Source organism: Triturus cristatus, chromosome 7 (assembly GCF_964204655.1).
Source record: "Triturus cristatus chromosome 7, aTriCri1.1, whole genome shotgun sequence".
NCBI classification, from domain to species: domain Eukaryota; kingdom Metazoa; phylum Chordata; class Amphibia; order Caudata; family Salamandridae; genus Triturus; species Triturus cristatus.
The window spans coordinates 1,465,954,994-1,465,981,915 of record NC_140590.1 but is presented as its reverse complement, the minus strand read 5'-3'; the positions used below and the strand labels follow the sequence as shown (position 1 = coordinate 1,465,981,915).

At 46.6% G+C, this 26,922-nt stretch overlaps 1 protein-coding gene across 4 annotated transcripts in view; it reads left to right on the top strand.

The window, feature by feature from the left end:
- Positions 1–26,922, top strand: part of PTPRT (protein tyrosine phosphatase receptor type T) — a 1,546,842-nt gene that overhangs the window by 1,212,882 nt on the left and 307,038 nt on the right. For 2 of the 4 annotated variants that reach the window (XM_085619228.1, XM_085619230.1), the window contains exons 14-15: positions 20,211–20,267; positions 25,172–25,307. In XM_085619228.1, the coding sequence (XP_085475354.1) occupies positions 20,211–20,267; positions 25,172–25,307 (193 nt within the window). The remainder of the gene's footprint in view (positions 1–20,210; positions 20,268–25,171; positions 25,308–26,922) is intronic. The other 2 variants (XM_085619229.1, XM_085619231.1) reach the window with 1 other exon arrangement.

Genomic DNA, 26,922 nt, shown 5'->3' with positions numbered 1-26,922 from the left:
TTCAACAGTGAAAAATTAATTATACAGTATTTCACTATCAGGACATGTCACACACATTAGTACATGTCCTACATTTTACTTTCACTGCATCCTGCCCATGGGGGTACCTTGGGCCTACCTTAGGGGAGCCTTACATATAAGGAAAGGGAAGGTTTAGGCATGGCAATTGGGTGCACCTGCCAGGACAACATGTCAGTTCATAACTGCGCACGTAGACACTACAGTGGTAGACTGAGATACATTTACATGGCTACTCATGTGGGTGGCACAACCAGTGCTGCAAGCCCACTAGCAGCATTTGATTTAAAGACTCTGGCACACACTGTGCACTTTACTAGGGATTTACCAGCAAATCAAATATGTCAATCATGGATAACCAATCATTGTTACAATTTATACAGAGAGCATATGCACTTTTGCACTGATCACCAGTGGTAAAGTGCCCAGAATCCAATAGCCATCGAAAACAGGGTCAGCAAATTAGGAAGTAAAAGACAAAAAGTTTGGGGATAAACTTGTCAAAAGGACCAGGTCTACCACATGCACTCACACACACACTCAGAGACTTATACACCCACTCACTGACCCACTCAGACACTCATGCACCTTCTCACAGACCCACACTGAGACTCACATACCCACACACACCTACTTAGAGACTCACACACCCACCCACTCAGAGACTCAAGTACCCACTCACAGACCCACTTACACACTCATTTATCCACTAACAGACCACTCAGAAACCCACGCACCCCCTCACGAATCCACTCAGACACTCACACACCTACTCACAGATCCATTTAGGCACTCATGCACCCACTCACAGACCCACTTGGAGACTAACACTCACAGACCCACTTAGACACTCACACACCCACTCTCATACCAATACAACCACTCACACAGCCACTAACTCACTGATACAGTCACTCACACACCCACTCACTCCCCAGTGCAGTCACTCACACAACCACTCACTCACCCATACAGCTACTAACACAAACACATCAATATAGCCACTCACGCACCCACTTATACACCCACACAGCCATTCAGACACCAACTCACTCACAGATACAGACAGTCACACAGCCACTCAGATTAAATATGTTAGAAATAGTATAACTAATTACTAGTGCAGAAAGAATAGTAATTTAACTTATGCTGTAGCTTAGTATATATCTTTAAGACCAAGAAGTGTTTATGAAATACTTAGACTCATTGGATGATGTCACTAGTAATGTCATTTGAGATGTCATGAGTGATGTCATCAACAATGTCACTGACAATCTCATGGGTGATGTAATAGATGAGGTTATACGTAGTGCATTGTGGGACCTTAAGTTATAGTAAGATCTGGTAGCTATAGCTGCTAAGTTTCACTGGTTTTCTACAAGTGAAATCTGAGCCTAACTATATTGTCCCTGCAACCTTTGTTTTTTTATTTTTTTTTAATATATGTATATATAGTAAGTAGCACGAGGACACAGCGGGGAGAATTTCGGGAACCTTTATTCACTTGGAAATACAGCATAATGCATTTCGGTTTACAGCCTTCCTCAGACGCCTCTTTCTAACGGTTTGCTCTGGTTCCCTCCTCTGAAATCACTGTGACACTCCCATTCGAGGGAGAACAGCTGATCCTGCTCCAATCGGGGCAACTGTAGTCATGTATGAGCCTACAGCTCCCAGTATGCACCATGTTGGTATTGGATGGCAGCAGGATGAAATTATGCCCAAGTGAGCGCTGTGTATGCCTCGCAGAGGGGGGGCCATGTGGTGGCAGGTGCCCGCTGTGAATTTGCAGTGTTCAGGCTTTCCTCCAGTCCCCAACGGCCAAACCACGATAATGGGGCAAAGCGGGCCGTGAAACGATGTGTAGCGAGTTTGCTTCCCTGTGCAGTCATAGGCCACCAACTGGTAGCGGCCACAGGGATGGCCCAATTTTTTATGGCGGTCCTGGGCAGAATCAATACCTTGATGCGTTGCAGTTCATTGCCAGAATCTTCCAGGACTCTAGTTGGACAGGTGCTCGTTGTGTGCTTCTGGCAGGTGCGAAAACAAATGAAGAAAGCCACTCACAAATAAGTAGCAAGAGGACACAACGGGGAGTATTTCGGGAACCTTTATTCACTTGGAAATACAGCATAATGCATTTCGGCTAACAACCTTCTGCAGACGCCTCTTTCCAACGGTTTGCTCCTGTTCCCTCCTCTGAAATCATTGCGACACTCCCATTCATGGGAGAACAGCTGAGCCTGCTCCAATCGGGACAACTGCAGTCATGTCTGAGCCTACAGCTCCCAGTATGCACCATGTTGATATTGGATGGCAGCAGGATGGATATACATCCATCAACATCCTGTTCCTCCCCCATAAAACAGGACTTGACACACTTGGGTTACATTCAGCAGTTTATTTTGGCAGCTGGTTATATATGTAGTACTGTGGGTGCTTTTAAAAAGAGCTACTAACGTCTGTACCATTTTCAGCTGAAAATGCCATTTAGGAGTGAAAAAAAGCCCCTTTAAGCCAATCTGATGCCCAGGTTTCTTGACAGATGCATTAAGCACATCCTTTTTAAGTGGGGCTAGGCGTGACTTCACCCCCACGGCAACAATTGCCTCCTGCACTTTTATTACAATAATGAACTTTCTTTGAAAACAAGTTTTTAATGTAGGTGTTGTCTGCTGCCAAATTGCAATTTAGACCATTCGGAAGTCTCCCGCACTTGGGTTTTCCAGCATTTTTTTCCTGTGCCATGATGTCAATCTGTATGCACTTCTATTCTGTTTTCCCAGTGCTATTTATTATTCTCGTGGACTTGTGTTTTGGGTTTTTGACTGAACCATATCCATATTTTGGCATGGTGGCTATCTCTTCGAGCATGTGCTTCTTCAAGCAGTTTTATGTGTTTGCATTAAAGGTTGGTTTACTTTTAACTGTGTGGTGTGAACATGTTAAAAATGGGGTCTCTAGTTGGCAGAGGTTTGCCCCTGTCCAAGTAGGGTCCCACAATCCTAGTCAGGGTCAGCAAGTTACCCACCAAAGACAACCTGTGCTTACCCCCTAGGTAGCTTGGAACAAAGCTGTCAGGCATATCCCCAGAGGCAATGTGTAAAGTATTTGTACACACATACAGTAACACACTGAAAATACCAGAAAAGTACCCCACAGCAAACTAGAAAATAGCCAATATTCATCTGGACAGACTAAGACCAAAACAACAAAAATACAACATACACAAGTCAAGATATGAATTTCTAAAAGAATAAATGCATTTATAGCACTTGGAAAACAATAGCTCTGGCTCGGGCTATATTTGACGTGCTTGGGGAGGGGAAATCCACAAGTTTGGCTGACCGCAATGGAGCGCTGGCCGTCTGCAGAGTCGTGCAGACCCTGGTTACAGTATATAGGAAATGCTGATAACTAAAAATGGTGCAAGGCGCCAGGGAGGTGAGGTGGTGCATAGGCAGTTGTGGTGTTGATTCCTTACTGCTATGCAGGTCGTTGGTGCATCAGCGCTATGGGCCAGCACATTGCACAACAGAGGTGAGGCATCACTGAAGCCAGTGAGGCGTTGGTTCCTAAGGGCGGTGCAGAGTCGTTGAGCCGCAGGAGCCCCGGGACGTTACAGGATGCAGGGGATGTGATGTGGCGTTTGTGTCAGTTCTGATGGTGGTGCGGTGTCGATGGACCTTTGAGGGTCAAGCCGCGAGGCGTCAACTTCATGGTGTGGCTGTCATACCATGGGGTACTGGTGTTGCGGTTGAGACTGAGTCAGAAAAAACCTTACGTCGGTGACATGGTACTCAAGACTTTCACTGTGGTGGTGCCTCGGAGGTGCTGCAGCGGCATCGGGCCTGTGTTGTAAGTTGAGGCCATTGCATTGAGCAGGGACCCCAGTTCTGGGGCAGCCAGCAGTGCCGTCTCAAAGAGCGACACTGTTTCCAAAGTGACGCTGTATGTAGATGAGTTGGTTTCTTCTTTTTTGTCACAGCAAGTTCACTCCCAAGTGTCCAGGAACTGGATTTGGCACCACTTGACAGAGTAGCCCAGGTGCTGCAGGTGAAGTCTTTGATGGCCCTGAGACTTCCAACAGGAGGCAAGTTGAACTCAAACCCTTGTAGAAATTTTAGGAAGCAGGATGAAGAGAGCAAAGTCCAACCCTCCCACTCCCAGGACAGAAGCAGCAGGTAGCAGGCCAATACAGTAAAGCAAGCAGAAATGTGTCAGTCCCTCCGAGCAGCACAACAGCTCTTCTTCTAGGCAGAATGCCCTCAGTCCAGAAGTGTTCAGAGCATATATTGTCAGAGGTCCAGTATTTATACCCATTTTAACCTTCAAAGTAGGGAGACTTCAAAGAGAGGTCTTTGTAGTGCACAAGACCATGCCCTTCCTGGTCCTGGCTCTAGACACACTACAGGGGTATGCAGTTATTTGTGTGGGGACTGGCACACCCCTATTCAGGTGCAAGTGTCAACTCCTTCCACCGCTCTAGCTCAGGAAGACCAGTCTACCTGGTGATGGGCCGTCAGGATATGCAGGATACACCTCAGTTCCCTTTGTGTGTGACTGTCTCCAGTGAATTAACAGAGCCCAATTGTCATCCTACCCAGATGTGTATTCTAGGGGCAGGCAGAGTCACAGAAAAGTTAAAGTAAGAAAATGCCAACTTTCTAAAAGTGGTACAAAAGGGGGTGGTGATGGACGGAGCATCTAAACCAATCAAACACTCACACCCAGTCAACAGATCTGGGTTTGATCCATCACCGTTCTTTAGCCCACTCTGCCACCCCAGTTCAGACATGGCCATATGCAAATCAGTCTGACCCTGTGCCTCATGGGAACAGTCCAGCCCGAACTGCCAAGCAATGTCTTCCCTGGACCGGAAACAAGCTTCCTAGGACCGGTTTCTGGCATTTCAGCCGTCTTCATCCAGGCGTGCGTGAATCCAGTGGCAAAGTGAGCAAGGGACTCACGTCTGAGCATACCCTGCCAACTTATGGCGAACAAAGCGGTACAAAAGGGGGTGGTGATGGACGGAGCATCAAAACCAATCAAACACTCACACCCAGTCAACAGATCTGGGTTTGATCCATCACCGTTCTTTAGCCCACTCTGCCACCCCAGTTCGGACATGGCCATATGCAAATCGGTCTGACCCTGTGCCTCATGGGAACAGTCCAGCCCGAACTGCCAAGCAATGCCTTCCCTGGACCGTAAACAAGCTTCCTAGGACCGGTTTCTGGCATTTCAGCTGTCTTCAGCCAGGCTTGCTTGAATCCAGTGGCGAAGTGAGCAAGGGACTCACGTCTGAAAGTGGCATTTTCAGACCTCCAATTAAAAAATAACTTCACTGAAAGATGTGTTTTTAAATTGTGAGTCCAGAGACACTAAACTCCAATATTTTATCTGCTCCCAATTGGAGTAAATATGTGTAAAGCGTTACAAGGTGGCTCAAATGCTGACCTATGGTAGAGAAAGGCCTTGCTGTGGCGAAAATGAAGTTAGCAGTTTTTTACTGCCCGGACATGTAAAACTCAAAAGTAAATGTCCCACCTTTTAAATACATTGCAGGCTGCCCATTGAGATATCTAGGGCCTACCTTAGGGGTGCCTTACATGTAGCAAAAGAGAAGGGTTGGGCCTGGTAAATAGGTGAACTTGCCAGGTCAATATGGCAGTTTAAAACTCTGACACACAGTGTTAGATCTGGGGGTCTCTAGTTGGCAGAGGTATTCACCTTAGACCAAATAGGGACCCTTGCTTCTAGTCAGGGTACAGGGACACACACGGTAGATAACCCCTGCTCACCCTCTAGGTAGCTTGGCTCGAGCAGACAGGCTTATCCCCAAGGCAATGTGTAAGGTATTTGCACGTAGACACCACAATGATCCCCCCTCCGCACACCACAAACTTAGACCACACAGGTGAGTTATATCAAAAAAAATATATCTTTATCTAGTTTCCGCAGTTGAAATCAAGCCTCACAGGTTTACACAACAATTGCTTTCTTAGTTGGTCGGGATCGTCAGACGATAGTCTCTAGTCTCTTGAGTGATTCGATACTCACGGAGAATGAATCACTTTGTAGGCCCTCGATGTTTTAGGCAGCTACGTTGCTCCGGCGGTGTCACTGCGCTCGTTGCACGAGCGCTCCTCGGGCTGTTCGATGCAAGGATTCCACAACTCCCTCGACGAGCCCCCAGTGACGATGTCGACGTCACCGGAGTCAGCCACTCACTGCGCGGCTTCGTAGAGCAGGGAAATACGACTCTCGGTCTGCTTCAGGCTTCCGGGTCGCGGCAAGGCACGTGCCGATGAGCACGTCGATCTTCTTGATGCGGCAACCGGTGTCAGGCCCGGCTCGGTGCGGTACTCTCCAGCAAGACAGAGAGCAGCCAGCCCACCTCACAGGCAGATGTTGAGAAGCTTGGTAGAACAGTCCACGGTCCCTGCGGCACACAGCAGTGCAGGTGGGACACAGCAGAGTCTTGAGTTCTTGGCAACCTTTCTATCCCTGGGTTGCGAAACAGGAGGCCAGCTCTTCTCAGGCCCTTGGAGATTCAGTTGAAGACACAGCACACAGCAAAGTCTTGTTTGGTCAAGTGGATAGGGTCAGCACACAGCAGGACCCCTTCTCCTTAGCTTCAGTTGTACGCCAGAACAGGTCAGCCTTTCGAGCACACAGCACGGCAATCTTCCTTTAGTTCTTCAGCGGTCCGTCTGTCAGCAGAAGTTCCTCTCGATGGTCGAATCTAAAAATCTGTTGTCAGGGGTCTTGTACTTATACCCCTAGAAGTCTTTGAAGTCTTTGTGCAAGTGGGTCCTGAGCCCGGTCTGATCCAGTTCTGGGTGTTGCTGGAGCACTTTGTTTTCCTGGCTCCTACATTCTTTTCAGAGCGAGGGGCAAGGTCGTCAGCCGCCCAGCAGGTGGTGGAGCCAGCAGAGTGGCAGGCAGGCACAGCCCTATTCAATCCCAGGTGCTATCTCCTCCCTCCACTCTCTTTGCGACCGTCGCTATTCAGCAGAGGGCTGACTCAGCCAACCTCCCGGGGGATCCCCAACCCCTGTCACTCTCGAACCAGACAGTCAATCCACAAGCGCGCCCAGGCACACAGAAGGGTCAGACAAGAGAACAGCGACCCTCTAAAAAGTACTGTTCTCCAACTCAGGATTTAAAAACAATCTCTCCTAAAAGATGTGTTATTAAATGCTGAGCTCAGGGATATCAAACACTCATGTCTTATCTTGTTCGTATGAGAAGATAGGCGGATAGCCATTGGCACCCGCCTCCCTCATGTTAGCCTATGGAACAAGATAACCTTGCAGTAGTGAACACACAAAATGGCCGGTGTTCACTACCAGAACATGTTACCTGCACTAGTACATGCTCTACCTTCTCCATACACTGCGCCCTGCCCAGGGGGGTACCTTGGGCCTTCCATAGGGATGACTGACGTGTATGAAAAGGGAAGGGTTAGGCCCGGCCAGTGTGGACACTGGCCAGGGGGACATGGCAGTCCGGGGACTGCAGGCAGGCCTGCGGCGGCAGGCCTGAGACACTGTTTTAGGGCTACACAGGTGGGTGGCGTAATCAGCGCTGCAGACCCACTAGTAGCATCTGTCATCACCAGCCCTGGCACACACGGTGCCCTTTACTAGGGACTTCATGGTGATACAGATATGCCAATCAGGTATATCCAATCAATACGATATTTTACACAGGGAGCACTTACACTCTGGCACTGATTAGCAGTGGCAGAGTGTCCAAAGCATCTAAACCAGCAAAACGGAATCCAGCACAGCATCGAAAATCCAGGTAGCAGAGGCAAAAGATAGGGGAAAAACCCACGCCAAGGATGTCAGGTCTAACACGTGTCCCCTCCAGCTGAAAGCGGGGAGAACTACCCACCCTCTTGGGAGTTCTCATCGCTAAGGCGGAAAAACCTGGACAGACCATCAGCATTGGCGTGCTCTGTACCGGGACGGTGTTCCACCGTAAAGTCCATTCCCTGTAGGGAGATGGACCACCTCAACAGTTTTGGATTCTCACCCCTCATCTGCATTAACCATCTGAGGGGCCTGTGGTCGGTCTGAACACGGAAGTGAGTCCCAAACAGGTAGGGCCTCAGCTTCTTCAGGGCCCAGACCACAGCGAATGCTTCCCTTTCAATAGCGCTCCACCTCTGTTCCCTGGGGAGTAGCCTTCTACTAATGAAAGCTACGGGTTGGTCCCCGCCCTCGTCGTCCATCTGTGAGAGTACTGCTCCCACGCCTTGCTCTGAAGCGTCTGTCTGCACTACGAACTCACTCGAAAAGTCAGGCGCCTTAAGCACCGGTGCTGTGCACATTGCAGTTTTCAGGGCATCAAAAGCAGTTTGACAGGCCTCGGTCCAATTCACTTTCCTGGGCTGATTCCTAGAGGTTAGTTCCGTTAAGGGGGCAACAATGGTGCCGTATCCCTTGATGAACCGTCTGTAATACCCGGTGAGTCCTAGAAAGGCTCTCACCTCTGTCTGCGTCTTGGGGGGTTCCCAAGCCAGAATGGTATCGATCTTCGCCTGTAGGGGCGCCACCTGGCCGCTCCCCACCTGGTGTCCCAAATACACCACTGATCCCTGCCCTATCTGGCACTTACTAGCCTTGATAGTGAGGCCTGCCTTCTGCAGCGCCCTCAACACTTCACAGAGGTGTTGCAAGTGTTCCTCCCAAGTGGAGCTGAACACAGCAATGTCATCCAGGTATGCGGCGCTGAATTGCTCCAGCCCGGTCAGTACCCGGTTGACCAGTCTCTGGAAGGTGGCAGGGGCATTTTTCAATCCAAAGGGCATGACTCGAAACTGGAAGTGCCCCTCTGGCGTTGAAAATGCCGACCTCTCCTTTGCCCCGTCAGTTAAGGCAATCTGCCAGTACCCCGAAGTCAAATCGAAGGTGCTGAGGTACCGGGCAGCTCCTAACCGATCCACGAGCTCATCAGCTCTGGGGATGGGGTGCGCGTCAGTCTTGGTGACCGCATTGAGCCCGCGGTAGTCCACGCAAAACCGAAGTTCTGGCGGGCTACCGGGTGTAGCAGATTTCTTGGGAACGAGGACCACTGGGCTAGCCCAGGGACTGCTAGAGGGCTCAATTACCCCTAACGCCAACATCTTGGAAACTTCTTCCTTTATGCTGGCCCTGACCTTGTCAGCTACTCTGTAAAACTTCTGTTTCACAGGCAGGCTATCTCCAGTGTCCACATCATGGACGCACCAATTGGTGACACCTGGTGTCAGGGAGAACAGGGAGGCAAACTGACCCAACACCTGGCGACAGTCTCTCTGCTGCTCTGGGGTCAGTGTGGGCGAGAGGACCACACCATCTACTGACCCGTCTTGCTCCTTGGTTGCCAGGAGGTCAGGGAGAGGATCACTATCCTCCTCCCCACCGTCATCGGTAGCCATGAGCATCGTCACTTCAGACCTCTCGAAGTGGGGTTTGAGGCGGTTTACATGCAAGACTCTAAGGGGCTGCCTAGGAGTCTTCATGTTGATCAGGTAGGTCACCTCACTCTTGCGCTCTACCACCTCATATGGCCCAGTCCACTTGTCACGGAGCGCACAAGGCTCCACCGGCGCCATTACCCACACTTTCTGCCCGGGATGAAATTCTACCAGAGTGGTATTCTGGTCGTACCATCTTTTCATCTCCTCCTGGCTGGCTTCTAGGTTCTCCTGAGCGAGCTTCCTGAAGCGCTGCGTTTGGTTGCGGATGGCCAGCACATAGCTGAACACATCCTGGGGGGTCTTCCCACGGGATTTCTCCCACCCCTCCTTCACCAGTGTGAGAGGTCCTCTAACAGGGTGGCCATACAGCAGTTCAAAGGGGCTGAACCCTAAGGACTTCTGAGGCACCTCCCTGTAGGCAAACAACAGGCATGGTAACAAGACGTCCCACTTCCGTCTCATGGGCTCCGCTAGACCCATAATCATACCTTTCAGGGTGCGGTTGAATCTTTCAACCAACCCATTTCCTTGAGGGTGGTAAGGAGTGGTGAACTTATATGTTACTCCACACTCCTCCCACAGAGACTTCATATACCTAGAGATGAAGTTGGTACCCCGGTCGGAGACCACCTCTCGAGGGAACCCCACACGGGAAAAGATCCCCATCAATGCACGGCCCACCACGGGTGCTGTGATTGTCCTGAGAGGGACTGCTTCCGGGTACCGAGTGGCGTGATCCACCAAGACCAGGATAAACCTGTTGCCTAAGGCGGTCTTGGGATCCAGGGGCCCTACGATATCAATGCCCACCCGCTCGAAAGGGGTGCTCACTACAGGAAACGGCTGGAGGGGCGCCACGCACTTCCCTCCGCTCTTACCACTGGCTTGACAGGTTTGGCATGACTTACAAAAGGTACCGACGTGCTTCTTCATCTGAGGCCAGTAGAAGTGGGTGACAAGCCTGTGATAGGTCTTGTCTTGCCCCAGATGTCCTGCGAGAGGCACGTCGTGAGCCAGACCCAGTAAGAAGTTCCTGAAGCGCTCGGGTACCACCAGCACACGGGCTGCCCCGGGCTCAGCGAACTTAGGCTCACTATACAGTAAGTCATCTTCCCAGTAAATCAAATGTTCCTTGGACCCTAGGCCCGCTGCCTGGTCTGCAGCCTGCTGCCGCACACCAATGAGAGAAGGGCACTCCTTCTGAGCCTGGCAGAATTCCTCCCTGGAGGGGCCACCCTCTTGCTGCCAATGGGTCAGCTCAGGCAACTCCCCTAGTTCGGCCACCTGCTCCCCTGTAGGTTCCAGGGCATCCCCCTCAGGTTCTGCTTCCTCCTGGACCGTGGGAACAGTGGGGGCTGGTTTCCCGCGCCCTCTGCCCCTTCCTCTCCTGGCAGGTTCCTGGGCCCTTGTTCCAGGCTCCAGTTCTACTAATCCACCCTTACTGGTTGTCATGGCACGTGTGGATACACAGATCCACGCTGGCAGTCCTAACATTTCCAAGTGAGTTCTGCGCTCTACGTCCTTCCATGGAGAACTCTCCAGGTCGTTACCCAACAGACAATCTACCGGCAAGGCATCACTGACACAGACTTCCAAGGTACCAGAGACTCCCCCCCATGTAAAGGGAACACGCGCCATCTTGCAGAGGCGAACTGAAGTGTCAGCTGCCACTACTGGGCGGAGCACATTGGGAATTACTTGCTCTTCAGACACCCACTGACACCTGACAGATGTCACACTAGCCCCGGTGTCTCTTAGAGCCTCTACCTCCCTCCCATTGATGGTCACCTTTTGCCCGTATTTCTTAGTGTTAGCGGGTATCAAGGCATCCCGGACCATCTCTTGGTCTCCTAACGAGACAAGGGTCATCATAGCTAATCCCTCTTCCCCACTGGAAATCAAATCCCCTCCCAAAGCTACACTAGCTAACCCTGGGACTGGAGCAGCAGCTGGTGCTGGGGGTTTGTTGGGACATTTAGGGGCGATGTGCCCCACTTCCCTACAAGCATAGCAAGTAGGCGGTGGTCTGTTGCCCTTAGGGGGCCAGGACCTCTTCGGCTTGGGGGCCTGGGACTCCTTCTCCTGGGAACTGTTTTGGGGCCCTTTAGAGAACTCCTTACTGTTACCCTTGTCCTCCCCACCTTTCTGCTGGGGACCCTGTCCACCCTTGGCTGGCATACTTACCACCCCTTTGTTGACCCTGGTGCTAGTCCAGCGGTCGGCCTCTTTAGCAAGCTCACTGGGATCAGTCAACTTGCTGTCTAAAAGATGCTGGCGCAGCTCTGGAACACATAGACTACTCAAGTGCTCCCAACTAATCAAGTGGCACAACCCCACATAATCAGTAACTTTGCTGCCCTTTATCCAACCTTCCAGTGCACGCGTGTACATACTCACACACTCCACCCACGTACTTGAATCAAGTTTCTTGAAGTTCCTAAACTTCTGTCGGTACTGTTCTGGTGTAAGCCCATACCTGAGGCATAAGGCCTCCTTCATCGTGGGGTAGGTTAAGGTCCCTGCTGTTTCTAAGGGTGCTAAAACATCCCTCCCAGAGGCCTCAAAATGCTTCCACAATCCTGCTCCCCAACTTTTCTCAGGCACTTCATTCATCTTCAAGGCAAGCTCATAGGATCTAAACCACGCATAGATATCCTCACCCCTCTGATAATTCTGCACCAGATCTTTCGGTATGTATACTTTACCCGCCTGTACTGGTTGTGCGCTGCCACCATTCGGACTGGACGCCACCTGTTTGGCTTTAATGTCCAGCTCCCTCATGCTCAACTCATGAGCCAACTGGAGTTTCTTCTCTTCCAAAGCAAGAGCGTTCCTCCTCTCCTCCGCCTCTTTCTCACTGTCAAGGCGCAGTTTCCTTTCTTCCGCTTGAGCTTTGAGCTTAAAAAGTTCAATCTCGTGGGCTCTAACCCTCTGGTTTTCCTCCAGCTCCTCTGGAGAGAGGCTCCTACTGGAATGGGCGCTGCCAGCCCTCGACGCTGGCCTATTCACTGGTAGATCATCGGATCCAAATCCGTGCTCCGGTGTGCCATCCCCATCAGTAGTTTCCTCCGTTGCGCCATTCTTGGCCTCCCACCAGGCCCTTAGAGCTGTCTGTAGCTCCGTCTTGTTGGCGCTGCCCTTCGCTGGGCATCCAAGCTGCTTGCAGAATTGCTTTAGTTGCTCCTTCTTATACTCGAGCAACTTTTTCACCTCGAATTGCAACTCCGGCTCTTCGCCTACTCCGTTCAGAGACATGATGCTTCGTCGATCCTCCAAGAATAGTCTTCGCTAAAACTTTGTGCGATGCAACTGCTTACTAGATTAGTGATGTACGAAGAATCACTGCAGGTCAAGTGCAACTACTGGTTCTAATCCGCACCGCTGACCACCAATGTTAGATCTGGGGGTCTCTAGTTGGCAGAGGTATTCACCTTAGACCAAATAGGGACCCTTGCTTCTAGTCAGGGTACAGGGACACACACGGTAGATAACCCCTGCTCACCCTCTAGGTAGCTTGGCTCGAGCAGACAGGCTTATCCCCAAGGCAATGTGTAAGGTATTTGCACGTAGACACCACAATGATCCCCCCTCCGCACACCACAAACTTAGACCACACAGGTGAGTTATATCAAAAATAATATATCTTTATCTAGTTTCCGCAGTTGAAATCAAGCCTCACAGGTTTACACAACAATTGCTTTCTTAGTTGGTCGGGATCGTCAGACGATAGTCTCTAGTCTCTTGAGTGATTCGATACTCACGGAGAATGAATCACTTTGTAGGCCCTCGATGTTTTAGGCAGCTACGTTGCTCCGGCGGTGTCACTGCGCTCGTTGCACGAGCGCTCCTCGGGCTGTTCGATGCAAGGATTCCACAACTCCCTCGACGAGCCCCCAGTGACGATGTCGACGTCACCGGAGTCAGCCACTCACTGCGCGGCTTCGTAGAGCAGGGAAATACGACTCTCGGTCTGCTTCAGGCTTCCGGGTCGCGGCAAGGCACGTGCCGATGAGCACGTCGATCTTCTTGATGCGGCAACCGGTGTCAGGCCCGGCTCGGTGCGGTACTCTCCAGCAAGACAGAGAGCAGCCAGCCCACCTCACAGGCAGATGTTGAGAAGCTTGGTAGAACAGTCCACGGTCCCTGCGGCACACAGCAGTGCAGGTGGGACACAGCAGAGTCTTGAGTTCTTGGCAACCTTTCTATCCCTGGGTTGCGAAACAGGAGGCCAGCTCTTCTCAGGCCCTTGGAGATTCAGTTGAAGGGACAGCACACAGCAAAGTCTTGTTTGGTCAAGTGGATAGGGTCAGCACACAGCAGGACCCCTTCTCCTTAGCTTCAGTTGTACGCCAGAACAGGTCAGCCTTTCGAGCACACAGTACGGCAATCTTCCTTTAGTTCTTCAGCGGTCCGTCTGTCAGCAGAAGTTCCTCTCGATGGTCGAATCTAAAAATCTGTTGTCAGGGGTCTTGTACTTATACCCCTAGAAGTCTTTGAAGTCTTTGTGCAAGTGGGTCCTGAGCCCGGTCTGATCCAGTTCTGGGTGTTGCTGGAGCACTTTGTTTTCCTGGCTCCTACATTCTTTTCAGAGCGAGGGGCAAGGTCGTCAGCCGCCCAGCAGGTGGTGGAGCCAGCAGAGTGGCAGGCAGGCACAGCCCTATTCAATCCCAGGTGCTATCTCCTCCCTCCACTCTCTTTGCGATCGTCGCTATTCAGCAGAGGGCTGACTCAGCCAACCTCCCGGGGGATCCCCAACCCCTGTCACTCTCGAACCAGACAGTCAATCCACAAGCGCGCCCAGGCACACAGAAGGGTCAGACAAGAGAACAGCGACCCTCTAAAAAGTACTGTTCTCCAACTCAGGATTTAAAAACAATCTCTCCTAAAAGATGTGTTATTAAATGCTGAGCTCAGGGATATCAAACACTCATGTCTTATCTTGTTCGTATGAGAAGATAGGCGGATAGCCATTGGCACCCGCCTCCCTCATGTTAGCCTATGGAACAAGATAACCTTGCAGTAGTGAACACACAAAATGGCCGGTGTTCACTACCAGAACATGTTACCTGCACTAGTACATGCTCTACCTTCTCCATACACTGCGCCCTGCCCAGGGGGGTACCTTGGGCCTTCCATAGGGATGACTGACGTGTATGAAAAGGGAAGGGTTAGGCCCGGCCAGTGTGGACACTGGCCAGGGGGACATGGCAGTCCGGGGACTGCAGGCAGGCCTGCGGCGGCAGGCCTGAGACACTGTTTTAGGGCTACACAGGTGGGTGGCGTAATCAGCGCTGCAGACCCACTAGTAGCATCTGTCATCACCAGCCCTGGCACACACGGTGCCCTTTACTAGGGACTTCATGGTGATACAGATATGCCAATCAGGTATATCCAATCAATACGATATTTTACACAGGGAGCACTTACACTCTGGCACTGATTAGCAGTGGCAGAGTGTCCAAAGCATCTAAACCAGCAAAACGGAATCCAGCACAGCATCGAAAATCCAGGTAGCAGAGGCAAAAGATAGGGGAAAAACCCACGCCAAGGATGTCAGGTCTAACACACAGGCTCTGCAGTGGCAGACATGAGACAGGTGTGAAGGTCTACTCATGAGGGTGTTACAATCAGTGCTGCAGGTCACTAGCATTTGAATTACAGGCCCTGGGCACATGCAGTGCACTGTACTAGGGACTTATCAGTAAATCAGATATGCCAATCATGGAGAATCCAAATGCCATTACATTTTAGACACAGAGTACATGCACTTTCGCACTGGTCAGCAGTAGTAAAGTGCACAGAGTCGTACAATCAACAAAAACGAAGTTCAGTACACAGTCAAAAACAGGAGGTTAGAAGCAGAAAGACAGGGGCAACCATGCCAAAGATGCCAGGTCTACAGAACAAAATAAAGAGAATGACAGCACAGGTTGATAAAACTTACAGCACAGATTTCTGAAGCAATTTGAGATTCTGTGAGCCACCAGCACTTGGCTCCCTAGGGCTTGTTAGTGCAGCTTCTGATGGTCTTGGCCAGTTTTTTTTGTAAAAACATTAACAGATTAGCCTTCCCTCACTTAAATGGCTCTCAGGGTCACGCAAAGATAAGTGACATATTGATGAAATACTCTAAGAAAGCAACACTGGCTGAGTACGAAAGCCTGAAGTAGGGGAGCATTGACAGCTGCCATCTTGAAAACGTTCACGTAAACAAAGATTCATATAGGCGCATTATGGTCATTTATATTCTGTGCATAAGCTTGGATGAGGTTTACAGCTGTTTAAAAAATCTGCTTTAGACATATTTAGATTTTTGTACTGATTCCAAACGTTTGTGAACTACAGGAATAAATAAAATGCAACTTCACAGGACAAGGTTCTTTAATAGATTAAACAATAAGGGGATCATTCTAATGTCTGGAAATGAAAGACGGTTCTACTGTAGCTCACACATACCAGACTGAGCATATTCTACAGCAGTTTTAAGCTGAATGTTTCTCGAAGTAAAGATGAACCTTTGAATTACACAAAAGTGGCATTATCCTGCTCTGAGAAAATCTATCACAGGAGATTAAAGTAAGCGAGATAGCGGCAGGGTCTATGAAAGACGTAGGTTGCAGAATGTAGTATGTCACAAGTGAGTTGTAAGGGTGATGGTACCTGTTTTGGTAAATGGATAACATGCTCTCCACTTCCCTAAATCACTCGCCAGTAACGCCTCTGTTTGGTAGCGTCGTTTGAGCCTAATTTTCTAGGAAACTCCTGTATTATCTTCAACTTATTATTCATGACAGCAGTAGTGGAAAGGCGTATGAACACAAAACACCTCCAGGAGCCAGTGTCTTGAGATATCTCATCTTTTTCAGACTAGCTTCTGATCGCCAGGGGATAAGGTACATTTGTTCATGCTTGCCCCGTGAAAGACTAAACTATGTCAGCTTAAAGAGACGCTGTTTTCAGAATCCTCGCTCTCTTTGAGTTACAGACAGGGGTTGGTACCCATGAACTCCTCTGTAGTCCTGCATTGATTTGACAGGAAATATGCTATTGCTTTACCATCCTCCTTCTCTCAGTCAACATGTGTTATGTGGTTTGTCACCGGACTCTGACCCATCTTCCATCCTTATTAAACCGTGCCTGGAAAGCTTGCTGTTTTGAATAGTTTTCAACCTTGTAAAACACAATAGACACCACTTCGTTTTTAGGTCTCGCGAGCCAAAGGCTCGAAGAGACATTTTATATCTGGGCTTTTCAAAGTGCTGCCGTGGCCTAAAGCTACAGTGCACGTGAACGTGCACGCGCGCAGCGCCATGTGTCTTGCCTCCATAGCGATCGTAATCACGATCACTTTCACTTTCACGGGCTCCTCTGTTGCTGCCATTCCCCCCTCCCTTCTCGCCCAGCCCTTATTGTTAACATGAGCTTTGGGACGGAACACAACTGCTTGTGTTTGGAGTAGCTGCATGCCTGGTTGCGCACAAAGTTCACGAAGAGACCGGCGCCGCCTCTCACCACTACACACCTCGCACTCCGCCAACACACCATTTCTCCCCTGCGGGTCACCTCGTCGGCTCTCTGTTTTGTACCCAAAAACGGCGATCTTTCTGGTCGTTCTGCAGCAAAGTCTCAGCGCTCGTGTTCCGTCCAAAAACACATGTTTTTTCCCATTAACCAGTGTTGCTTGTTTTAGCGTGGTGCAATGACAGACTAAGTTAGTCTTGTGGAGATTCTTGTCTAATCATTGTTCGGAGGAGTTTTGGCCTCTAGTCTGTGGAGCATTTCTTTCTCTCTTGGCAGACAGCACTGTGCACTTCACAGTAACGAGACACTTAAGAATCGAATCCAGTGCTCTGTGAGTAGCGCAGCCCCTTTCAGTGAATCCACGGGCCAGACTGTGAAACCGAAAGCAGCTGACAAACATGCTGTAGCCAGCCCCGCTTTCTTGCCTCTCCATCCATCATTCTCTCTCTCCTTCGCGCCTCTCTCCTCCCTTTCTGATTTCGATCTCTCTCCCCGTTCCCTCTCTGTTTCTTGAAGCTCCGTGTGCCTGCTGCTACTAATCTCTGTGAGCTGCGGAAAGAGCTGCTAGAGGTACCAGCAGCAGCCCCGGGCTTACAAACTTGGTCTGAGGCCTCCAGAGCTCCAGTCCACCTCACAGGATAAAAGGCCAGGCCGGGTGCAGGACGCATTTCAAAACAGGACCGATGGAGCACGGAGGTTTTCTGACAGGGCAGTGGGACTGGGAGAGAGTCAGCCTTATATGTCATGTTAATATATCGCGATAGGTCGGTGCCTCAGAATCCTGGTGCGGATGGGTGAGCGCCATGTCAGGCAAGATCTTTACTAGCCCCTGAAGAACCTAAGGCTCTTGAGAAATGGTCATTTTTTTGACAGTGCACAGGTCGGTGTTTTTTAAATGCCAGTGGGCTGGGTCCGTTTCAGACGCACATCAGAACGAAGAGGTATGCGAATAGACGGCTACCTCTAAACGACCAGTAGGCCGGCCACTGTGTCGGTCGCCTGCCCGGCTTTCTTAAAAGTAGGGGTGGGCGGAATTCGCGTAATTGTGTTACGCAAATCTCCGCGAAACGGTAAAAAATCTCCGCGAACACGCAGAAATTCCGCGAACACGCGGAATTGCTTGTTCGCGATGCTTTTTTCCTGTTCACAATTGCTGTTTGCGTGCTCGGGGAGAAATATCTCGCAAACACGCATTTTGAGAACGCGAACAAGCAAACATTTCGCGAAATCGCGGAAAGCAGACTTTTGAGCAATTTCGCGTTCTCCGCGGAACGTGAAATTACGCAAATTACGCAAATTCCGCGAGCGGAACGGAATTTACCGCCCAGGCCTACTTAAAAGACCTCTGCCGAGGGTGGGCACATACAGGGTTCACGTACCACGGCTCATATGAAATTGTGCACTGATGCAATGAAAGAGAGACTCTATTTCCAACATTTTTTATGCTTGTGTAAGACGAAATAGGAAAACGATCTTTGCACCATGACGAAACACAGAACAATAGCTTTTTCACTATTTTTGTTAGCATGCGTACAAAAACAACGAGGGAAAATAAATGTGATTCATTTTTAGCATGGACATGACTAGGCTCGAAAAAGACACTATTTATCTGCCACCTGGTGGGACCTTTAGTGGTATAACGTGATCTTATTCAATTTGTGAGTGGGTGAGGTTTCTTGTAGGGGGTAAGAGTAGAGTTATTTGGTTAATCTGAAAGAGTCATGGACTGCACAGGTGGGCCTGGCACCCTTAAGTCGGTTTATGTACATACCATATGTGTGAAGTGCTTGTTTATTTTCACTAAGGGAGACTCTCCTAACACGAGACAGCACAATACGGGCCTCCTCCCATGGTGCTTTAATTAAACAGCATATATTTTGTTGTTGCATACATCAAAGCAGTATCTGTTTACATCATAGAATAAGAACAAAGGAAGCCCTGCTGCAAAGAAATAGGCGACGAGGCTGGTAACATCTCTGTGTAAGGTGGAAGGAGTGACAGGGTGTTTCTATTTAACATCGTAAACTCTGCTACTACCGTAAAGCACAATTTCGAACTCCTACCACCCTGCTTTAATTAAACAGCATATATTTTGGTGTGTATTATGCACGTAAACATTTTTGTTTTGTGAAAACATTGTTGTATTAAGTTACAAAATATATAAAATTATTTAAACAACAAATACACTGCCCTTTAAAAACCAGAGCAGTCCGCAAGAGCTACTCCTTTAGCAGCATTTTGCGTTCACCTAGCACCTACTGACATTATAAATAACAAACCTTTTATTTATTTGTTGGTTTTAAAAACCAATAAATAAAAGACATTGCCATTTGCAATACCAATAACTTTAAACTTTGCAAATGCGAGACCTATTGCATTGCAAATGCTTGTTAAATGTGTATCAGCTCCTGCACTCCTCTCCCCAAGGGTTTTTAAAACTTCCCTGCTGATTTTACACTACCCTGTAGATGACAGATAACATAATTCACCACCCTTCAAGTGAGTATCACATTTATAACTATTGAAAACTCAAAAATTTAAGATTCTAAAGTGAAAAATATGTCTACAGTTTTAACTTCGAGCCCAGTTTACAGTCCTGTCTGGCGTGTGTTTGTGAGTGTGTTTGCTTGTATATGTATTTATGATTGTTCTAAAGCCAAGCAGAAATGTATTTCCATATGGCATCACACAACAAATGTTATTCCTTTAAAATCCAGCATTTAAGGGTTTTGTTCTGTTTCAGTCCGAGCACGGATGCGCCTCAGACACGCCTGCACATTATCAGCGGCCATCCATCCATCCTGCGTGGAATATTCACTGACCTGTGTAAAATGTCATTTGCAGCCAGCCATGCCTGAATCTGAGCTATACTGGAATCTGTTTCTGGTGATAAACCGCACTTTAACACCTCATTAATTTAACTCTGTGATGGTCGAACTGGCCAGCTCTGCAAAACTTCAAATGCTCGCTTTATCGTGGGAAGCCAGGCGCAAAGGGGGAGAGGTGTTGCTGTTTATGATTGTTTTACATAAAATAATTTGAAACTGTCCAACATGGAACCGTGACACCTCGCGCATACCAGAAATCGAATGCCGTCTCATTTGAAAGTGGAAATTTCTCCTATTTTTTTAGTTTTTGATTTTCTTTTTTTTCCCTCTTGTGCATGCTGCCGGGGAACGCTTTGCCGTGTTCTTAGCGGTGCTAGGTAGTCGGCCGTCGCCCACCCCGTGTCCACCTCTCCTCCTGAGCACAGGTGATTATCCAGTCTCACATAGGTTTGGCAAATCCTGCTTTCTCATAGGCCATTTGTGTTCTCTGGGTAGTTCTGTCAGCCACACCACCCCTCCATTTGCCAAATGGCAAAAGAAGGCGTCGTTGGCAAATGATGACGCGAAGCCAGCATTAATTTGCGGTTTAGAGAGATTTCAAGTCGGCTGAATAGCACCTTTTTTTAAAGTGCTGAAACACACCACGTTGCACGTCACTGTGTACTGGATGAATGTGTAGCTACTCAAGGTTGACTTACATTTGAATATCAATAATTATTTCCCTAAATTTGACATTAATGCATATGTCTATATCATAGACAAAATCCTAGAACAATTATGCTGGCTTTGATATGCAAGTATGCACATAGATTACTCTGCTTGAAGTAATTGCAAGTTTAACCACCCAATAATCTACTATTACATTTACTTCTGTGCTGTCAAATATTGAGATTGCTTGCGTTTTGTGTTCACTTACTCTTATCATTTTATGTTGTTTTGCATCTATGCTGAAAAGTAGCTCTTTTTGTTGTACATGCCTGTCTTCTTTCCATTTTCACTTTACCCCTATCTCAGCTCTATCCCGGCTGACCTGAAACTCCTTCATCATCACCACAGCTTCTTCATGCCCTGTGTCTGGCATGGCTGTTGAGCCACTCTTTTCATTCATTTTGATGCAAGACTAGAAATAATGTTGTGCAATTTTGGGTAAAATGTAAGACCCTTGATCACACCTCTTTTTCTGGCAGCTGGATATTTTCGATTCAGTGTTTTATAATATTATAACCCGGGTTGGTCTACTTAAGAAGTGCTCATCGTTTAAGGGTTTTGAAAATGTAATCCCGCAGGCAGATTTTCTCACCACTTGCTAAGGTGCAATTTACATTTAAACCTGCACACTTGTATTTTGTGCATATTCATATTCACATTAGGGATTTCCTACCTTCATATCTAGAGATGTTGAGGGGATATCTCCAGCTGCAGCTTGCGCATTTAACTCACAAAGACAAGAGATGGAGGAATTAGGCATTTCTCCGATGCCAACAGATCCCTAGTTTGTGTGTTTGTGTGTAGAGGGGGGCGGGGATAAGCTGTATTGCACCAATCATAGATGTGTAAGTACAATGTGTAATTGATTTGGCATGGGTTGTGAATATTGTGAGGATGTTTTCCTCCCGGATCTACAAATCATGTACCTTCTTAGGAAATTTGAACTACCTCCTAGGCTTTCTGTGCAAAATCAGGCAGTCATATTTGTTGATGCTCCCTCTAAGGCTAGTTCTCACATCAACAAAAAGCACAGCCCAGGAATGTATGAAGTGCATGTACAACATGGCTGGTCCACCCATATCCATCCTGGTTGAGAATTTTTTGCTTGAACGTTTTGCAATCAATGTGCAACTCCGCTCGTTTTGTTGTACATTTACCTTGTAGTATACTATTGCACTAATGCTGACACTGCAAACGTGCTTACCTCATTGATTTTGGAATATGCAAACCTTTTCAAGACCTTTGAAAAATCAGGTTTCTCAAGCAGTCTAAGCAATAAACCTTAGCTATGATCCTCCTACGATATAGAACTTTTCCATCAAACCCTATTGCTAAAAGGACCTTGATTTCTTTAGTTTGTTCCAGATCTCCCTTATAACACCCACAAAACCACTTTGTATATCTAGCCAACACATAGCATATAATATAATTCTGCAATGGATTAAAACACGTTGGTTCTCTTTTATTGAATTCACAAAACCATTCACTCAGGTTTCCATCCATACAAACGTCAGAAGAATATTTACATTGTGAATAAACATGAGAAAGAACTCTATAAACAAGAGCATCTTATTTTGAAATTTCAGGAATGGTAAATTACGCCACTACCTTAACACTTCATCCATGACAGACTTAAATGTCAAACATTGACTCTGTAAAAAAGTTCCATGTAGTTTCAATCTAGGGACATGTATGGTGTGTGCCTAGCCAGTCCATTTTGGCAAAACTATTGTTATGGTTATTCCAGCTGACTTTACCTTGCTGACTCTAATCATCCATTTCTATTTCCATTACTTCATCCATCTATTTATCACGAATCTGGGAATACCACAGTAATTGACATAGCAAAGGTCAACATGTATCCCACAATTTAAAAGGCAATTACCTTAGGCGCTGAACTTCACCATCTCCACATACCACACACTATCTCAATTGTTATATAAGGATGATATTTGAATTTGTCATTCCAATAGACACCATAACTCTTGAACTGACGACAAAAATATACTTGGATAGTTTCAACTTTCTTTAAGATCTCAAGGGACTACTCAAATAATGTCTATACGTAGTGAAGTTATGATTAAAAAATCAGGTCTCGTTGTGGGATCGTGAGAGGTGTTGTTTACCCCAAAAAACCAAGGGAACACACTAATTAACATCATTTGATAAGAATGAGCAACAATTCTTCCAATTTCATTTTACAAAGCATTATTGCATCACTCTTTGTCTGCAGGCTACGATTTAATCTTTCAGCCTAGATTAAATGCATGGTGATAGAAATGTAGTCTCCTGAAAGGGGTCGAAGCCAACATCTAGCCTTACTTACATTACTGATCGGGTTAAAAATTGCATGTCTTATTCAGTGGTCAGTACATCTTCTCTAATAATATTACTTCTTTATGGTCACCCAGGTATTCTTCCTCTAAGTTTTTTGCAATCTTGATGAACATCGTTTGAAGGATTTAATTAATCAATCATTTCTATAGAGATTTACATCAGGAGAAGTTTGTTCCTGCAAATAAATTAAAGTTTACTCAATTGAGACATCTACATAAAAATGTGGCTTGTTTAAGGTCATGCAAAGTGTCAATAACCAATAAGACAATGCACCAAATTAACAGTTTTATACAAATGCAGGGCATTGGCCACTTGACTGCATCTCTCTTCTTCAAATTTTGGCTAATGCAGCTCAAGCAGAAGAAAGAGCTAATGGTGTCTTAAAAGGACTGGCACACAAATGTTGGGATGTTTCTTATGGCATTGCCTCAAGTGATGAAGTGCAGTCATATTTTTCCACAGTGTTGTAGAGATTTCTCCTTAGTGTGGCTTAACTACCTTTATCCAAGCGATGAACTGGAGGTTTCTTGTTGACATACAAAAGGATTGTTATGAATAGGCAGCATTACATTTTTTCTCCACGTTTATCTTTGTAAAGGCTGATGTTTTTCTAAAGCCCTGTTTGTTAATGAATAAAAGTCCCTAAATAGAAATGCAAAACACAGACAATGTCTATGGAATATAATACTTACATTTTGGGCTGTGGAATAAACAGCCTTAAACTCACTTTCAAATTTCACCTTTTTGTCCCTTTTTGTCACTCTCGGCAAGTCACTTGATCACCTTGGCCCCATTACACATAGCTGACACAATCATGAGTCTTTAGAAATAGGCTAATATGCCAACCTGAAGCAATGTACAGCAAACGCAACATGTACCTTGCTTAAGAATGGCGTATGTTAGAAAAGCAAGGAATTGATAATCACAAAAGATATCATCTGGTCCCAGAAAGAATCAGTGAAGAGTAATGGACAAAAACAATGGTTTAACAAAACTCTTTTGAACGTGGTTCTACATTGAAGTGTCAACAAATGTTTCGGCTTCATGGGTTAAAATGGGGAATGTCCAGTTTTGCGTCATTGACTCTTTAGTAGATGGTAAATTTATCCATGACAAGGATAATGTTTACAATCATTATGCTTAATCCTATCAACGTAGTGATTAAATGCTTCCTAGATACATATTTTCCAACTGAAAAAAATATTCTCACCCAATATTTGCAGTAACAGAATTTCATAATTTGCTTTCAAAGTCGGTAACCTATGTACATATATTCATTAAATAAACTGTGTGTGCACATCCACTGCAAATTTACTTAAGCAGGAAAAGGTTTCATAGAATCATTAATACACATTTCAAGGGAATTCACTTTGTGTTGATAATCCATACCATTCTAAAGCCTCGTGCAATGGTTTTGTCCTTAGAAGGTGACAAACAACTGAAAATAATGCACCTAAGGTAAAAGCATTGCCTTTTTACTTTGTTCCTAAGTTTGTGGCTATCTCCTACCTTCATCCCTTGCTCCAGTCCCCTTGCTTGCAGCCCTTCCATCCTACTAACATATCTGCGGCCAGAGATGACCTAACATTTAATTAATTCTTTCTGGCTCTATTTTATATTCCAATTCATGTATCTTTTCCATGTGTTATTTTAAAGGAAAATCAGATATTGTTGAACCAGGAGATGCCGAATGATTTTGCTAAGAGTGGCTCAATATTTTATACATTATATATCCCAGGGCACAGCTTTTCTAAAGGAACTTCTGTGGACTATTTCATAGTTTCATGACAAGTTTTCATTTTCTGCTGTTCACCCCACTCATGACATGTTAGAAACTTCCAATTGACCTTTTTTCCAAGACATAATGGCATTACAAGGCCTTGATGAATATGCTTTAAGTGCAAGTCTCGTTCTCTATTCTGCTATTCTCTGTTCAGCTGAAACAGACATGCAATAAGTGTAAACCTTGTAATCTTAAAAGCCACAGGGAAAAAAGCAAAGGTCCTACGGAAGGAACTAAGGGACTTATTTAGAATTTGGTGGATGGGATATCTTTTGAAGCTGTGCTGTATGCTCCATCTGCTGTACTACTAGTGCCATACAATATAATTAGCCTTCAGTAGACAGGACATCCACCAATTTTGCAATAAAATATCCATTTTGCCAAACACTAAATAAGGCCCTAAGAATATTGAGTTTGCACCACTTTATCCTGTTTGTGAAAGTGCCACTGAATTATGGGCTTGCCTAGAACTTTGATTTGCTGTTTACATTTTCAATCCAGGTGCTTCGACTCAGAATTCCAATGCTGTGGAGCCAGAAAAGCAGGTGGATAACACAGTGAAGATGGCTGGGGTGATTGCTGGACTTCTGATGTTTGTGATCATCCTACTGGGGGCCATGCTCACCATCAAGCGAAGGTAGGAGGGTGCTTATGTGGTCCATATGTAACTCATTCTTCTACTTCTCATGTCCCACCTCATTCCACTATCCAACATGTCTCAACTTTCCACCTCTAATTAGGGTGCCCCTATTCTGCAAATTGCTAGCCCCTATGTTCTATTTGTGTAACTGGCCATGTACCATAGCTACCGCAGTAACACTTGTTGCAAACCTAGTGCCATTGTAAATTGTGCCGGACAAAAGAGCTTCCACTCTTTGGCTGAGCCCATATATACTGTGCTGTTGTCAGCATTGCATTATATAGTCTTTGCCATATGCATGCTTGTAGATGTGTTGTAACTGTAAGCACCATATTGCTTGCAGTGTTCTTCACTCGCCTGGCTGGTGTTAATGTAGACCTCGTACTAATTTCTGTGCTTCTTTCTGCTCTATGATGCTCATAGTTCTTACTCTGAGCTATTAGAAATAAATGTTAGTTTAAGCACCACGAGTCTTGGAGCTCTCTTGGTGCTTGCATAACTGGAAATAATGTAAGTTCAGTTTGGTGTGGATAACTTAATTTCCAGTTATTGACCCATCTGACTCTTATTTTTGTGGACTTGATAGTTCTATGTGAGTGAATGATTTCTGTTATTATAACTTCTGTGGAGTTAGTCAAAGATTTGTGATGCTCAGCACTTTTTTTTCCTATGTGTCTACGTTGATGACTAGTGTTGCTATAATGTTCTAAGAGGCTCAGTACTTACTTTGTGCTTGTGGTTTTGGTGTTACTAAGAGTTTTGAGAAGATCTCTGTGTAGGCTTTGTGGTTATGTCCTTATGTATTATGAGTGGTGCTCTCTTTGGCCCATATTAACAAGTGGCCTCTTAATTTCAGTGTGGCTGATAACAGTAATTATGAGACCCATTTGAAAACTGCAGATCATTTTGTTTTAAGATGAAATCTCTGAGTGGAAATTTGGGGATAAATGGGAATTGCCAGGTGAATCAGACAAGTAAATACTGGTTTTAAGGGTAATTACTCAATGTTATGGAGACCCTTAGTTCTCCACTGCTTATCCCCGAATAACTTTAACCTTATGGAGTTACATGTACCATTAATATTGGGAACTTGGGGGGAGGCAATGGAAAGAATAACTGGGCACTCGTAGAGAGGGCCTTTGAGTTTAAATGACTGTTGTTAGTGTGGGTTGGCCGTCATCTATGACCTCATTGAAATTTAATTAACTGGTGTAAAGACAAATCCTGTGCGCTTTGAACCCAATATGCCTACACATTTGACAACCTAGCAATCTCTCTTTATTAAAAAGAAAATAGAAAAATGCCTAGGCAGGCCAAAAAACATGTCTCCTTTGCAGCGTTCTTCTCTGCCTTGAGCATATCCATCACACAGTTGGCTGCGTTGAAGACATAGAGATCCCCACCAGGCAGCAAGAGATATTTAAATATGGCAGATGGTCGGTCCACAGGGGACCAGCCAGAGGCTAATGCATTTACTAACTTAGAAAGCTGGCGGGCCACCCACAAAAGTGTAAAACAGGCCATTGGTCTTTCAGGGAAACACCCTTTTGACAGCCTTTCGCAAGCATTTTCATTTTTTGTAACCTAGGATGAAATGAAAAAGAGACGTTCT